The 17,614-nt window shown below is 33.8% G+C and overlaps 1 protein-coding gene across 1 annotated transcript in view; it reads right to left on the bottom strand.

Annotated features, from left to right (window-relative positions):
- Window positions 1-5,093: 5,093 nt before the first annotated feature.
- The window catches only part of AHR (aryl hydrocarbon receptor), a 47,848-nt gene continuing 35,327 nt past the window's right edge, over window positions 5,094-17,614 (bottom strand). The window contains exons 7-11 of the mRNA XM_002818180.6: window positions 16,748-16,950; window positions 15,858-15,967; window positions 15,040-15,181; window positions 11,041-12,289; window positions 5,094-8,338 (exon numbers count right to left, since the gene is read on the bottom strand). Of these exons, the coding sequence (XP_002818226.1) occupies window positions 8,195-8,338; window positions 11,041-12,289; window positions 15,040-15,181; window positions 15,858-15,967; window positions 16,748-16,950 (1,848 nt within the window). The 3' untranslated portion in view covers window positions 5,094-8,194. The remainder of the gene's footprint in view (window positions 8,339-11,040; window positions 12,290-15,039; window positions 15,182-15,857; window positions 15,968-16,747; window positions 16,951-17,614) is intronic.

Here is a 17,614-nt window from a genome sequence, read left to right on the forward strand (position 1 = left end):
TAAACACCTCTACACAAATAAAATAGAAAATCTAGAAGAAATGGATAAATTCCTGGACACATACACCCTCCCAAGACTAAACCAGTAATAAGCTGAATCCCTGAATAGACCAATAACAAGTTCTGAAATTGAGGCAGTAATTAATAGCCTACCAACCAAAAAAAGTCCAGGACCAGACGGATTCATAGCTGAATTCTACCAGAGGTACAAAGAGGAGCTGGTATCATTCCTTTTGAAATGATTCCAAGCAATAGAAAAAGAGAGACTCCTCCCTAACTCATTTTTTGAGGCCAGCATCATCCTGATATCAAAAGCTGGCTGAGACACAACAAAAAAAGAAAATTTCAGGCCAAGACAAAGATGCCCTCTCTCACCACTCCTATTCAACATAGTATTGGAAGTTCTGTCCAGGGCAATCAGGCAAGATAAAGAAATAAAGCATATTCAAATAGGAAGAGAGGAAGTAAAACTGTCTCTGTTTGCAGATAACATGATTATATATTTAGAAAACCCCATCATCTCACCCAAAATCTCCTTAAGCTGATAAGCAACTTCAGCAGTCTCAGGATACAAAATCAATGTGCAAAAATCACAAGCATTCCTACACACCAATAATAGACAAACAGAGAGCCAAATCATGAGTGAACTCCCATTCACAACTGTTTCAAAGAGAATAAAATACCTAGGAATGCAACTTACAAGGGATGTGAAGAACCTTCTCAAGGAGAACTACAAACCACTGCACAAGGAAATGAGAGGCCACAAACAAATGGAAAAACATTCCATGCTCACAGATAGGAAGAGTAAATATTGTGAAAATGGCCATACTGCTGAAAGTAATTTATAGATTCAATGCTATCCCCATCAAGCTACCAGTGACTTTTTTCACAGAATTAGAAAAAACTACTTTAAATTTCGTATGGAACCAAAAAAGAGCCCACATAGCCAAGACAGTCCTAAACAAAAAGAACAAAGCTGGAGGCATCATGCTACCTGGTTTCAAACTATACTACAAGGCTACAGTAACTAAAACAGCATGGTACTGATACCAAAACAGATATATACACCAATGGAACAGAAAACTGAAAGTGGACCCCTTCCTTATAGCTTATATAAAAATTAACTTAAGATGGATTAAAGACTTAAATGTAAGACCTAAAACCATAAAAACCCTAGAAGAAAACCTAGGCAATACCATTCAGGACATAGGCATGGGCAAAGATTTCACGACTAAAACACCAAAAGCAATGGTAACAAAAGCCAAAATTGACAAATGGGATCTAATTAAAGAGTGTCTATGCAGCAAAAGAAACTATCATCAGAGTGAACAGGCAGCCTACAGAATGGGAGAAAACTTTTGCAATCTATACATCTGACAAAGGGCTAATATCCAGAATCTACAAAGAACTTAAACAAATTTAGAAGAAAAAAAACAACCCCATCAAAAAGTGGGAGAAGGATATGAACAGACACTTCTGAAAAGAAGACATTTATGCTGCCAACAAACATATGAAAAAAAGCTCATCATCACTGGTCATTAGAGAAATGCAAATCAAAACCACAATGAGATACCATCTCATGCCAGTTAGAATGGCAATCATTAAAAAGTCAGGAAACAACAGATGCTGGAGAGGATATGGAGCAATCAGAATGCTTTTACACTGTTGATGGGAGAGTAAATTAGTTCAACCATTGTGGAAGACAGCATGGTGATTCCTTGAGGAACTAGAACTAGAAATACCATTTGACCCAGCAGTCCCATTCCAGGGTATATACCCAAAGGATTACAAATCATTCTACTATAAAGACATATGAACACGTATGTTTATTGCAGCACTGTTCACAATAGCAAAGACTTGGAACCAACCCAAATGCCCATCAATGACAGACTGGATAAAGAGAATGTGGTATACTACAAGGCTACAATAACCAAAACAGCATGTTACTGGTACCAAAACAGATATATAGACCAACGGAACAGAACAGAGGCCTCAGAAGTAACACCACACATCTACAAACATCCAGTCTTTGACAAACCTGACAAAAATAAGCAATGGGGAAGGGATTCCATATTTAATAAATGGTGTTGGGAAAACTGGCAGCATGGAATACTACGCAGCCATAAAAAAGGAGGAGTTCCTGTCCTTTGCAGGGACATGGATGAAGCTGGAAACCATCATTCTCAGCAAATTAACACAAGAACAGAAAACTAAACACCGTATGTTCTCACTCATAAGTGGGAGTTGAACAATGAGAACACATGGACACAGGGAGCAGAACATCACACACCAGTGGGGGGCTAGGGGAGGGATACCATTAGGAGAAATATCTAATGTAGATCACGGGTTGATGGGTGCAGCACACCACCATGGCACGTGTATACCTATGTAACAAACCTGCATGTTCTGTAAATGTACCCCAGAACTTAAATTAAAAAAAAAAGATATTCATCAAATCAGTAGTTAATGGAGACTGATGTCAATGTATAGCTTTACCTCCAACTAAGAGGAGGTTGTGAAGATATAGGAAAATAGTAACGAGAGACATAAAGATACTTGCTATGTGGCAATAAAGAACTGTATTTTTATTAAAAAGTAATGAAAATCTATTGTGGAATAATTTTAGATTTACAGAAAAGTTGAAAGGATATAGAGTTCCTTTACTCTCTTCAGCCAGGTACCTCTAACGTCTTATATAACCATGGTACATTGGTCAGAACCAAAAAATTAACGACGATGAGGTACTATTAACTAGACTTAGAGTTCTGCAGATTCTCAGTAATGCCATTTTTCTATGAAGGATGAAATCGGAGATATCACATTAAATTCAGTCATCATGCCTCCTTAGCCTCCTCTGCTCTGTGATAATTATTCAGTCTCTTTCTGTGACAGTGACACTTTAAAAAATCCTCTCAGAAATTTTGTGGAATGTCCCTGAATTTGTGTTTGATGTTTTCTCATAATTAGACTGAGGCTATGTGTTTTTAAGAAAATCAGGGAGCTTTGAGACGTACACTTCTCAAAGTATCATATTAGGTAATACATGTTGTATCAACATGACTTTTCATTGGTGATGTTAACCTTGATTACTTGGTTAAAGTAGTGCTTGCCAGATTTCAACAATGTAAAGTTATTTTCTTCTCTGTACTCTATTCCTTGAAAGCAAGTCATTAAGTCTAGCTCATACTTCCAGGGGAGGAAAACTAAGCTCATGCATCAGAGGGCATAGTAGCTACCAATATTATTTGGGATTCTTCTACAGGAAAGATGTGCTCCTTCTCCCCCATTTATTTTTCAATCATTTTATTTATATCAGTATGGATTCATGGATATTTATTCTTTGTGCTGTAATCTAATGCTATCACTTATTCAGTTGCTCAAATTATTCCAGTTTTGGCTACTGGCAGCTAAGTGATTTTATATAAATCACTGAATCCTCCAGCAATCCAGTGAGGCAGGTACTGTTAGCCTTAGTTTACAGAAAAGAATCTTAGGCTAAGAGAAAGTAAGAAACCTTCCCAATGACATATCTTATTTGTGGCGAAGCCAGGATTTATACCTAGTAGTCTGACTCCAGAGTCTATGTGTTTAGTTTGGCTATGCTATGCTGCTAAGGGAAAGAATTGCTCCACAAATGTCAGTCAGAGGTAAGGCACTGAATCACTTCTTCTTAGACAGTATGTACAGAAAGAGCCACAAATGGTCAAAACTAAGCCTGCTGCCAGATGGGAGGAGGAAAGAGTGGTTAACAAAGGAAAGAGAAGGGATAATAGGAGCTTATAGGACAACTAATGTCATGGAAGGGAATAAAAAAGTTCATTGAAAGTGTAATCAATTTGGTTGCAGGGCCATAGAAAATGAGCCTATGGTAAGAAGTTTAGTGAACCGCAACACTGCAGTATAATGGAAGGATGGAAAACAAAACCAGATCTCAGGAGATCAAAACTGTTACAAAGGAAGAAGGTAAAGAAGTAATTTAATAAAGTGCAGGTTCAAGTAATTTTTTTCCAGGATGGAGGAGGACCTATTCACAGGGAATCCTACAGAGAAGGTGAGCCTCTCAGAAGGGAGGTGTTGAAGCTGTGTGCATGACAATGAGAGAGGACGGGGGCTAACCCTGGAGTTCAGGAACCTCTCCTCCTCACATACTGGAAGTAAGTCCAAGGATAGAGGAATTGCTCAGGTGAAGGTACAAACTTAGGATGATACCCTCGATTTTATTAGTAAAAATGGAAGCAAGGTCATCTGCAGACAGTGAAAGAAATTAGAGATGTCACCCAGCCCTGTCAGTGGCCAACATCCCTGGGTTGGTGTTTGGTAGAGCTGGTGAAATTGGACAAGCTAGAGTCATTCATGGTGATAGAAATCACCTAAGTGCAAGCAGAGATGCACTCAGGTTATCTGGATTTTTACTTGATTTTTTTTCAGATCAAATAGTTAAAACTAAATATTTTATGTAATTCTTGAAGACTCAGGATTAGTCTAAAATGTTCAGAATTAAGTATGATGCTAACTTATGATATGCTAGTCGAGAAAAATGCCTAATTGTAAAGAACAAATATAAAACTAACAGAAAAATAACTGTCACAAGAATGAAAACATTTTCTCAGGAATTTTTCTTCAATCAATTCTAATTGCAGAATTTTTCATGAATGTTCAACAGTTATGAATTTAACGTCAAAGGCTTCTGTATCATTTTTACTTATTAAATAGAAATACTAAGTTTGGGCAATGGTTTTTCTAAACTAAGCAAAAAATGCAGCTAACAAGGGTTATTTCGAATTTCTTTGGAAATATTCTTAAAATATTAAAATAGGATTTTGGATTTTAATATAAGATACACTACTACACTGATAACACAGGGCTTTAAAAAAGTTCATTTCAGAAGCATTTTAATTTATGAAGCTACTGAGAGTGTTTTTTATATCCAGATAAAGGTCAAACATTGGGGGGCAAAATTGTATAAGAAGTTTATGAATTACTGACTTAACATATCCCTAAGTATTGTAGATTGCCCTCATCTAACATAGTTATAATACTATGGTATAAATAATTTCCTTTACGTCGACCAGAAAGAATTTACATTAAAACATATTATTCATATTTGTTATTTTATTATATATTATTGTATACAACTTTGATAATAAGGATATTATAAATCATACTTTAAGCAAAAATCTATGCATGATATATGTAAGCAGTAACATTTTGAAGAAAACAGCCATGAAAGCATTTACCTCAAATTTAGTAACATCGAAAAACACTAGTTTGTGCATAGTAATGATTGAAAGCTTCATAATACACTAGAATACTGGTAAGTCTTCAGGTATTGTAAGAAAAACCTGGTATAGGAAAAGACTAAATTAGACACATCCATATCCTTAGATGTGCACATCATCTAGAAATAAATCCCACAATGTAGCAGTGCACTAAGTATCCTTTGTTTGGCACTTAACAATACAGACAAACGTGTATTTGGTTTAATGTGATTTTATTATTCTTAGATACATTTTAATTATTTCATATAGATAAAAATATACAATATTGCTTTTCAAACTTTTAATTTTATAACTGCATAACTGATTGTCATCATATTCATGATTAAAAAGCCTATTTTCCACTAAACAATTTATCCAGTAACATGTGGAAGACAGTAACAAAAATGGTTTATATAAGACTTATAATAAAAGGTTTAAATGTAAAAATAGAGTATTAATCTAGACCACTGGTCTAAATCCTTAGATACCTCATGCTGGAAACAAATTATGAAATGTTTCAGACAAATTTTTTTCAACACTTAAATTGAATGTACAGGTTTAAAGTTTTGACTGAAAATACACAGAACTGACAGATATTTTGTCCGAAGCCATTTTTATATACATTAATTTACTAAAAAAGTAAAAGAAATAAAAATTGTATTTTTTTTTTTTTTTTTTGCAGACAGAGTCTCAGGCTATTGCCAGGCTGGAGTGCAGTGGGGCGATCTCGGCTCTGCAACCTCCGCTTCCCTGGTTCAGGCTATTCTCCTGCCTCAGCCTCCTGAGTAGCTAGGACTACAGGCTCATGCCACCATGCCCAGCTAATTTCTGTATTTTTAGTACAGACGGGGTTTCACCATGTTGGTCAGGATGGTCTCCATCTCTTGACATCGTGATCCACCCTCCTCGCCCTCCCCAAGTGCTGGGATTACAGGTGTGAGCCACTGCACCCGGCCGAAAATTGTATTTTAATACATCTCAGTTTGGGATTCCATCAGATTTAAAAATAATACAGGCAAAATGTGTCTAAGCTCTTCAGCTCTCATATCTAAAGAAGAGAAGAGCTGAGTGCAGTGGCTCACGCCCGTAATCCCAGCACTTTGGGAAGCTGAGGTAGGAGGCTCACCTGAGGTCAGGAGTTTGAGACCAGCCTGGCCAACATGGTGAAACCCCGTTTCTACTAAAAATACAAAAATTAGCTGGGCATGGTGGCACATGCCTGTAATCCCAGCAAGTCGGGAGGCTGAGGCAAGAGAATCACTTGAACCCAGGAGGTAGAAGTTGCAGTGGGCCAAGATTGTGCCACGGCACTCCAGTCTGGGCAGCAGAGTGAGACTCTGTCTCAAAAAAAAAAAGAAGAAGAAGAAGAAGAAAAGATGGTGTCATTTTTTCTTTTAAGCCACGTTAGGACAGTAAAGTTGGTAGGGTGATTAATTTGCCTGTTGGTAATGAAGATCAGTATATCATTAAAAACAACCTAAAGTTTGAAGGTAAATGAACTATGTGGTTGTCTTTTTTTTAATACCAACTTTAAGCAGTTGGATTTATTACTTGATTTCTTAGAAAGACACACTGATAAAGTATGTAAAGCCCCAACAAATTATTTAAGTGCATATATAAGGTATGGACTTTTTAAAATGAAAAACTGCGAATATCTTACAAATAATTTTGTTCATTATATCTATACAATGCACCATTCAATTCACTCATTACAATACTTGGCACCAAACCTTGCTATCTGCAATCTTAACACTCCTCAAATATGAGAAAAACACATAGTTTCCACTGTTCTAAGAAGCGAAATTTATAAAGTCAACACAATATATTATCAAGGATTATAGGTCTAAAACAGTTTTTAAAGACAATTTATACACATTGAAATGGGTGCTTTGCTTAATTAAAAGGCTAGAAATAAAGCTTCTTGCAATTTAATAAACATGGTTGCAGTTAACAGCAGATTTTTCACATTGCAACATTCAACTATCATCATGGCGATTTCAATAAAGGTAACGAGTGGTATATTTATTTCTTCTCAAAACACTGTTGAGGAATTTAAGTGCTATTGTCTTAATATTTTTATAATAATTAAGAAATAATTTGGAAAGACATTTTACTTTTAAATTTTTTCAACATAAGGCACACAGCAACATTTATAGTCTAGAAACAACTAAATTATGTAATAAATAATTATTTTTTCAATCATTATTTGCCCTTTACCTGAAGAAAGTAGGTATGTAGTAGAGTTAAAATATGCCTGAATTAATGAAAATGGTTGGATTTAGGAAACACAAATAATATTTGTGTGCAGAAAGACATTAATTTAAAAAAGAAAAAGAATACTTTATATAAAATATACATCCTAGAGTGTTACAGGTAGAAAAAAATGTGAGGCACTTAGATGAAACAGTGAAGGAGGAAAGCACTGAGATTATCTTTTTATAAAAAGCACCAAACCATTTATTTTAACATCCGAGATAAAAGCGGAGGTTAACATGATAGGAAAAACTAGTTTAGTCCTGTAACTTTGTATTTGGGGAACTAATAAGAATCCAGTAGTTCAAAACTCAAAGTATTTTATTTTTACTCTGACAGAAATAATTCAAATAGAGAATATTTTCTAATTTAAAAGAGTCTTAGTTTCCCTGATAAAGTTTTGTATATTTTGTGGTGCTCAGAATAATGTGAAATGTAGACGGTATCTCACTACTCTGTGGCAGCACCCTTTCTATCTTGACTATAGTATATGTAATTTTGAAACCATTTTTAAACTCCCTTTTCTAAAAGCAAAAATTAAAATTTGGTTTGGAATAATTGTGAATAGCATGCATCAATGCCTCCATGTGAACTTGCTGACGTCCAACGGTGACAGTTTTATTATTCCATAATCCTTCACAAACTAATTTAATCCAAAAACCAGGGTCAAAATTGGGCTTGGAATTACAGGAATTCACTGGATGTCAAATCAGGAAAAGGTCTGGCTTCTGACGGATGATGAAGTGGCTGAAGATGTGTGGTAGTCTGAGTGTTATTTATGTTATTTAATTCAGCTGGATATGTTTCATTTATAACTCCATTCTGAAACTGAAAACAAACATGGTGATGCAACTTATTGGAATAGATCTTCCAAGTATCTTAAGCCATTAAATAACATATTAACATGTATTTTTAAAATCTTACCCCTGAGAGTTGTAAACTTCAAGTTCCTTTACTGTTGCTAAATTTTAAATCTTTCACACAGTGAAGACATACTGACGACATATTATGTATTAGTTGCATTTATAACCTGTTTTTCCATTCATTTGACAGGAAATTTTGAACATGGTACAGATAAGTGATGCAGCTGTCTCATTTCAGATTGCCTTTGGGTCAGGCAGGAATTGATGGGTCAAACAGCACAAGTCAGGAACTACAGTTAAATATTCTCTGTCATAAGTAGGTTTGCTTTGACCAGGTTTCAAGTTATAGGTATCAATGAATTGATTATATTCAGGAATCTTACACTGGAATGCAAAACTTTTCCAAAAAAGGCAGCTTCTGATTTTCTAAATGTTTCTAAATATTCCTAAAATATTACACCACAGGTATGATTTTCTTAACCGATTTCTTATTCATAATATATTTTAATTAATGAATACTACTGAAAGCATAGTTCTAATTACAGAATCAAGTTACCAAAAGAAAATGCTCTGTCTTGTTTTCTTACACTGCAATGAATCTGGTTTCTATAACTGCTAGTAGAAAAAAGAAAAATAAAAAGGAAGGACGAAGATGTATAGCTCTGTAGAGTTTTATAGATTATACAGCCTTTATATTTTAGTTAGTGGATGTTCTAGAAACTTTAAAACAGATTAAAATCATATCCTTAATTGCTTCAAATAAAATCTACCTTTGTAAAGCCTACATAACTGGCTTCAGTAATCAAAATGTTAATTACTTCACAGATCCTCCAAAACATATATAAAATCTATAGTAAAAATCATACAACCTGTATCTTCAATGAATGGCAACACTGTAAATTCTTTAAATAAAAAGTTAGTATTACCTGCCCGGATAATGGTGAGTTTTAAATGATTTTTTCTCATTACTCATAACACAATTCATGTCAGCCATTCTCTTTAAACAAACTGTACAGAGCAGTGTCACCCAATAGAAATATAATGTGAGCCACATACAGAACTTAAATTTTTGGCTACAGTAGATTAAATAAAATACATTTCTAAAGTTAATTTTACCTGTTTCTTTTTACTTTTGTAATGCGGCTACTGAAAAAACTAATCTTTTCAACATGAAATCAATAATAAAAGATGAGATATTTTACATTCTTTTTTCAAGCCAATTCTTCAAAATCCAAAAATCCAATGTATATTTCACACAGCATATCTCAATTTGGACTAGCCACACTTCAAGTGCTGAACAGCTACTCAGTGGCTCAATACTGAGTGTCTTAGCTCAATAACATGTACTCTGGAGCATATATAGGTCTATAGAATTATTTGGTTATTTACAAAGAAGCAATAAAAAGTAGTGAGGGGAAAACACTGCAAAGAACTTATGTGGTACTCATGCAACTCCTTATTCAAAATGTAATTTTACAGAATTAACTTCTGTACAATTCGCTTTACTCAAGAGTAAAATATACTTTCATAGCAATTTTGTGAGACAGACTATAACTGAATATTATTCAATCTGAATATAATTGAAGGATGTAAGGAATGAGAATAAGAAAAATCTTCACCATCTCTTTCTATTAAAAAGCTCATATACGATTAGACAAGCAAAATGTATGAAAAAAGCCAGAAAATACAATTAAAGATAAAGCTTCAGGTCATACTTTTAATTATTATACTCTAATACAGAGTAAACAGGGGTCAAGGAGCTTAATTTTAGTCAAGATATTCTTTAAAACTAAACTTAAATATACTTTAAAATGAACTAAATATTTTCTAATGGAAAAAGCATAAATGCAAACATGATGTATTCCTGAGTGGCCAGAGACAGCAGTTACTGACATTATGTTAACTTTTTTTTTTTAAGTGATCATTTTTAGATTTAAAGTGTGCTCACTGCCAGACGGATTCTGGTAACACATTTAAACAACAAAAATGCGCTATCAAGCTTGATCTCCATGACAGAAAGCCAGCTGAGTTACCTCTTTCAAGAAAGCCAGAAAAGAAAGCCATTCTACCTTAAAGGATGAAATGAGGATAGGGGAGGTAATGTGGAGGAACAGCTAGAGAACATGGAGGTGCCTAGGACTGAATTCCAGGGATATAATTAATCTAGGGTTTCAGAGGCATTGTAAGAAAGCACACTTAAATTTGAGTTTAACTCAATTTCAAACATATATAAAAAAATAGAGCTTTGAAGAAATTATTCTTAAAAATTGCAATACATTTTTTAAAGTTTGAAATTTTAAATAGCCATATAATTTTTAAAGAATCCAGAAAGAATGAACCAAATTATCTATTTTAAACCTAATACTTCTAAAAACTAATTTCACCTGGTAATTTAGGTCATCTTATATTAAGGACACATTCATGTTGCTTCATTCCTTGATATCTTTCTCCCTCATGAATTAGGTGAATGATATATTAGTAACATACTGGAAAAAGTACAGGCTTGTAAAAAACAAAAAAAAAGGTAGTCACAGATATAATAAAAAATGCTGTCTCCATGAATGCTATAGATAATAGATTAAAATCAGCCGATATAAAAAATGTGTAACATGTCTATAAGGTAAAAAGAATCACTGAAAGATTTATTCAGTTTGATAACACCCTTACCTTGTTTAAAAATGCCTGTTGGCCTGGCAGTACTGGATTGTACTGCATCTGACCCACATGGGTGTGCTGAGGTTCTGGCTGGCACTGATACATCGACACGGCCCCAGCATAACATGTCTGAGGAGTTATTATGGCTGACTGTGGATTTAATCCATGCTTTTGGTTTTCAGGAACTTGTAAACAAGTGACAAAATCTTCTAAACTAGAAGTTGTGGGGAATGGGGATGGTTCAAAACTCCCCATAGGATAGTCCAGCTCTGTACATTTGGAATGTTGTGGTAATACAGGCTGATTACAGGAAATAAAGTTCTGTGTATAAGGCATAGAATCCATTTCAGATTTGTAGGGGAACTCTTGACTGATCCCATGCAAGTCTGAAAAGACATTATATTGTTGTGGGTCTTGCCGTGGACAACTGAAAGGCACGAATTGGTTAGAGTTCCAATTTTCAAACATGCCATTAACTTGCATGTGCTTCATTTTCTGACACAGTTGTTGCTGTGGCTCCACTACTACTTGCTTTTGGTGATGCTGTTGTTGCTGTTGCTGTTCTAGCTGTAGGTGTTCCTGTACCATACAGCTTGAGTTCAGAGCCAAGGACTGTTGCTGTTGATAATCTGAAGGTATGAAGGGAGACTTACTTAAAGAGTCTTGGACATACGTCAGGATTTCATCCGTTAAGTCAATGTCTCTGAAGTCAACCTCACCAGAAAAATCATTTCTGAAAAATTTTTCATTCTGCATGTGTTTGATGTCTTCAAAATCAATGCCTAGGTTTTTCATAATGCTGTACAAGTCACTGTTTTTACTATCTTGAAAGAGCCCTGGGTGACCTCCAGCAAATGAGTTCACATCCTGAGGCTGGTCAATTTGCTCATGTTTCAGGATAGTATCATTTCCCATCGGTGCAGTATTATCTTGCCAATTTCTGCATTCATTCATAGATTCGTTAAAAAAATTGTTTTCAAAAGGCGCAGTACTTGAAGTACTTGAAGCAGGATAGAGGTAAATAGACTCATCTTGTTGCATCATGGCAGCCAGGAGGGAACTAGGATTGAGAGAATCCTTGTTTAGAGTTGATGTGGTAGCAGAGTCTTTTCCACTAGTGCCATTTTTAGTCCTTAGTGGTAAGGGATCCATTATGGCAGGAAAAGGGTTGGTTGCCTCATACAACACAGCTTCTCCAGTGGTAAACATAAAAGGCAACTTCATATTTCGTTTTCGTAAATGCTCTGTTCCTTCCTCATCTCTAAAATTGTGTACAAAAAAGTCTTAGAAAAAATTCTATCAAACATTTTAAAATAAAAATAATTAAAAAAAGAAAAACGTAAAGCAAAATACATTGTAATTGAATTCAGAAAGGGACATATTTTATTTTCACCTCAATTATTCTCATGACTGGTGCTATAAAATTGTTTTTCAGACAAGCATATTTAAATGATTTAATTTTTAAAAAATAACTTAGTTAATTCCATGGTCAGGTTACATCCCTACCTGACACCCTGCAAAAAAAGAAAAAATAATAAATTTGTATGGAATAAAGATCTACACATAAAAACAGACCATGAGAATTTAGGGGCCAGGCATGGTGGTGCATGCCTGTAATTGCAGCACTTTGGGAGGCTGATGTGTGAGGATTGCTTGAGCCCAGGATTTTGAGACAAACCTGGGCAACATGCAAGACTCCCACCTCTACAAAAAAATAAAAATTAGCTGGGCGTGGTGGCACATGCCTACAGTCTCAGCTACTCTGGAGTCTGAGGCAGGAGGACTGCCTGAGCCTGGAGGTTAAGGCTTCAGTGAGCCACATTTGTGCCACTGCATTCCAGCCTAGGTGATAGAGTAAGATCCTGTCTCAAAAATAATAATAATAATAATAATGATAATAATAATAAAATAAAATAATTGGGAATTAGAAAGTTAAGAATCTGAAACAACTAACCTCTCTAATAAAACCCAGAAACTATAAAGACAAAGATTGGCATAATAATATGAAAATTACTTAATATTAAAGTATTTGTATTTTTGCAATAGAATTCTTAAAGAAAATATTTGTAACATATATAATGTATTTATAATTTAATATACTTATAAAATTTCATATCCATAATAAAGAGCTCCAATAGAGTCTAAGAGAGAGGCAAACAACTCAATAGAAAAACAGGTAAATGATACAAATGTAATTTATAAAAGAAAAATGTCATAGAAAGATGTAAAAAGATGCCCCCCTTCAGTAATAAATAAATGAAAACAAAATGTCTTAGTAACAGAAGCACACAAAATATCAAGAAATGTATACAAATATGAACACAATTAACAAACTAGACTTCTGATACATAAAAATAACAACATACTCCCAAACGACAGAACATGTATTCTTCACAGGATTACATGGGATATTTTACTAACATAGACCATGTATTAGATCATAAAATAAGTCACCACAAATTTCAAAAAAACTGAAATCCATTCAGATAATATTTTCTGACTACAATGGAATTAAGCTAAAAGTCAATCACAGAAAGGCAACTAGAAAAATCCCCAAACACCAAAAAGTACAGTAACACTGTATTTCTTTTTTTTTTTCTTTTTATTATTATTATTATTATACTTTAGGCTCTATGGTACATGTGCGCAACGTGCAGGTAAGTTACATATGTATACATGGTAACACTGTATTTCTAAATAATTCATGAATAAAAATAAAAGAAAATTAGCCAGTATTTTCAATTAAATAATAAAAATAAGATAGCAAAAGATGAGGGTTATAACGTTGTACTTAAAGGGAAACTGATAAATATGTTTAAGTATATAGTTGCAAAAAATGATAAATTATACCCAAAGAAAGTAGAAGGAAGAAAATAATAATGAGCGGACATAATTAAAATTGAAAACAAATGTATAAAATAGAAAAAAATCAATAAACCAAAAGTTGGATCCTAATAAAGACTAATAAAATCTAATAAAAAAAAGTGCCTTCTAGAAACATTGATCAAGGGAGAAGCGACAAATTTGTAGAGGTACACACATACTCATGTACTTATATACATATGGTACACACATACTCATGTACTTCCACGGGTACTTATACACATACATACATTCACCATGTTCATGGGCTCAAAGATTCAGTATTAAAAAGATGTTAATTCTCCCCAAATGATCTACAGTTTCAAGGTAATTGCACTCAAAATCTCAACAGATTTTCAGGCAACTGCTTTCTAAAATGTATATGGAATTATAAAGGGCAAAGAAGAACCAAGGCAATCTTGAAGGAGAACAAAAAAGGCAAAACAAACAAAATGAAGACACTCTGACATAGAAATTTATAATAAAGATAGAATAATTAAGACAGTGTAATGCTAGACAAAAAAGACAACTACACTAATGGAGCTATTAATAGAACAACACAATCCAGACAGAGAGCCACAGACAAAATTCCCTGATCAAAATACAGTGCAGCGGGGAAACGATGACCTTCTCGGTAAATCATCTTTTCAATGTTACTGGTCAATTGGGTATACATATAAGGGCTGGGGGGAATCAATCCTTACCTCAAGCCACAGACAAAAATCAATTCTCCAGAGTGGGAGGACACATTTGCAATACAAATATTTGATAAAGGACTCATTTGCAGCATATGTAAGAAACTCTTAAAATCACTGCTGGGTTTAGAGAACATATTCTAAATAAAGCATTGTTATATTTTTCTTTTATTTTACCAATGACACTAGCTTTTCATGTGTCTTTCACATGCCCAGGATAAAACCCTAGAGTTTTATTATTCTTTCTACAGCTCTGCACATGTAGCTGCTCAATCAGGTTCGTCAATTCTATCTTCTCAATGTCTCTCACCTGTGCTCTTCTTTCCAGACGAATTACTTAAACTTTTCCATTTTTATTTACAGACTAAATTCTGCTTGAATTATTTTTATGCTTTCACATAAGAGGACTTATGAAAACAAAACTGTTAAAACAGGAAACATCATTTATGCTTACGTTAGTGGTCTCTGAGTTGCAATGATATAATCTGGTCTTCCATTTTTATAAAGCAGGCGTGCATTAGACTGGACCCACGTCCATCGATTGTTTTTTGTAAGAAGCCGGAAAACTATCATGCCACTTTCTCCAGTCTTAATCACTAAAATAAAATTAAAAAATTAAATTATCAAACCCCAAATCAATATATTAAAGTTTATTCCTAAAACAAAGCTCTTGTGACATAGTTCTGGATGTATTTCCTTTATCCCCAAAGACAATACATTTTAAACAAAAAATAATAAAAGGCATGGAAATAGTTTTTCAGAGTTGTTTTTTTTTTCCATTTTAGACTAAATTTATTATTTTAGATGTTAAAGGGAAGATTATGTACCAGACAATTCTAGTAACACAGGAAAGTAGAGAGAGAACATAAATTGGGAAAAAAAAAATTAAAAAATTATTTTCATTTTAAATAGGGAATATTTTCCTACAGCCTAATACTTTATAATTTTAAACTAGAATTATTAACATTATTATTGTTACAATATTAACATAGATTTATGAATTGATAATGATGTAATTTAAAAATTCCCAAGCAAAACTTCATGGGCCAAAATGGTTGTTTTTTAATAACTAAACAACAACATTTCTACATGGCAGGTGTAGACAAGTTAATGAACAAAGAGTGTAATCCTGGTTAATCATAATGATACGTTACTAAGTAGAAGTTTATCCATATACTTTATTTAAACACTTTACATTACGTAAGAATTTGAAACATGTACAACAGTATATGCCGTTTTTTTCTGACATGTTCATAAGGAACTACAACTTACTTCGGATATGGGACTCGGCACAATAAAGCATATCAGCTGCATGAAGAAACTGATATCCTGATCCTCTCGTGCACAGCTCTGCTTCAGTATATCCTAAAACAATTTTTCCTCTGTTTAAAATAAGAAAAGGTAAAATAAGAATGAATTAAGATTTAACATAAATGAAATAACTAAGATAAATTCATTGGTTTTACGCTAGTTTCTGCAATATGTTTTAGTTCACATTTAGAATTTCACAAAAGTAGATGTGAAATTAAACACATCTATGTAAACTGCTCTTCTTTGCTTATGATTGCAAATTTCAGTTTCAGTCTATTTTCTTTTCCTGAATAAATCCATGGAAATTAGTATGCTAAAAATGAATCTAATAGCACAGATGTATGGGTAACAGAACATCTTCAATAAAAATCTGGAATGTTTTTATAATCTATTTTTAGGGAAGAAGGTTTTTCTAATTACCTCTCTGCATTCCCACAATAGAAAGGAGAAAAGCACTGATATGTTTGATATGATCTAAATGCTTAATATCAGACTCTTGCTCACAATTTGCTGAAAGTTACTAAAACTTCTGGGGCTAGAAATCAAATAACATTTGTGCCATTTAAAAATGTAAAACAAACCAACATAAATGTCATCAGAAGAACAAACCTTACTAATATATAAGAACATCATCATTTGAGACAAATATTGCAAAAAATTAAAAAGATGATTTGTGAGCCTGATTAAGTTATTTTACTGTAAAAGGCTACACTGGAAGAATATAAGATAATAGCCAATCTAATAATAAACAATATTACATACAGTCTACACTGTATGTTTTACATGCTAAGAGAGACTTACTGAAACATAATGTACATCCAATAAAATAAAAGTGAAAAAGTCTCACTTACTTGGCATCACAACCAATAGGTGTGAAGTCTAGTTTGTGTTTGGTTCTAAAGATAAAATTTTTGGTCCGGATTTCAAGTATGGATGGTGGCTGAAGTGGAGTAGCTATCGCAAACAAAGCCAACTGAGGTGGAAGTATTGATCCATCTTTCCCTTTCTTTTTCTGTCCATGAAGATACTTTAACCTCCCTTGGAAATTCATTGCCTTAAAAAAGCAACAACAACAAAAAAGTTCATTAAAATTAACAATATAAAATAGTGCCTTTTTAAAAGGCTCCATTATGGCTGCCTCTAGGGTTCTTGATAATTCTGTAAATATTCCTGAAGCTGGGAACTGTTAGTTTCTTTCATTCCTCTCTCCATGGGACGCCCATTAAATCTATCTCAAAGAGTAATACGAAAAATATTCTAAAGGGATAAGTGAACCACTCCTTGTTCCTAATGGTCATAACATGAAAACCTGTATCATTTTCCAAGCTTGCCATTACCCTATCATTTTCACCTTGCACAGCTCCTTGCACACCAGGCAATCAATATATCCTGAATGGTGATAACGTCCTAAAGTAAACATTCATTTTCAAGCATACATGAACTATATCAGAGCTCATAGCATACTGCATAGTTCATAATCTTTTCTATAGAGGCAAAATATAATGTTATTAAGACACTAAAATGAATCATCATGAAAACATATAAAGAATGCAGAGCCCTACTGAGTAAAGATATGGAAGAAATTTAGAAGACAGGGAAAACAAAGGCAACTTAAACATGAACATGATATATTTAATTGCTTAAAACAATATCAACCAGTCCAAGGGATGGTTCTGACATCAAAATAATAGCAGCACAAGGAGGAAAAGACCCTCCTG

This window comes from Pongo abelii, chromosome 6, assembly GCF_028885655.2.
Source record: "Pongo abelii isolate AG06213 chromosome 6, NHGRI_mPonAbe1-v2.0_pri, whole genome shotgun sequence".
Classification (NCBI taxonomy): domain Eukaryota; kingdom Metazoa; phylum Chordata; class Mammalia; order Primates; family Hominidae; genus Pongo; species Pongo abelii.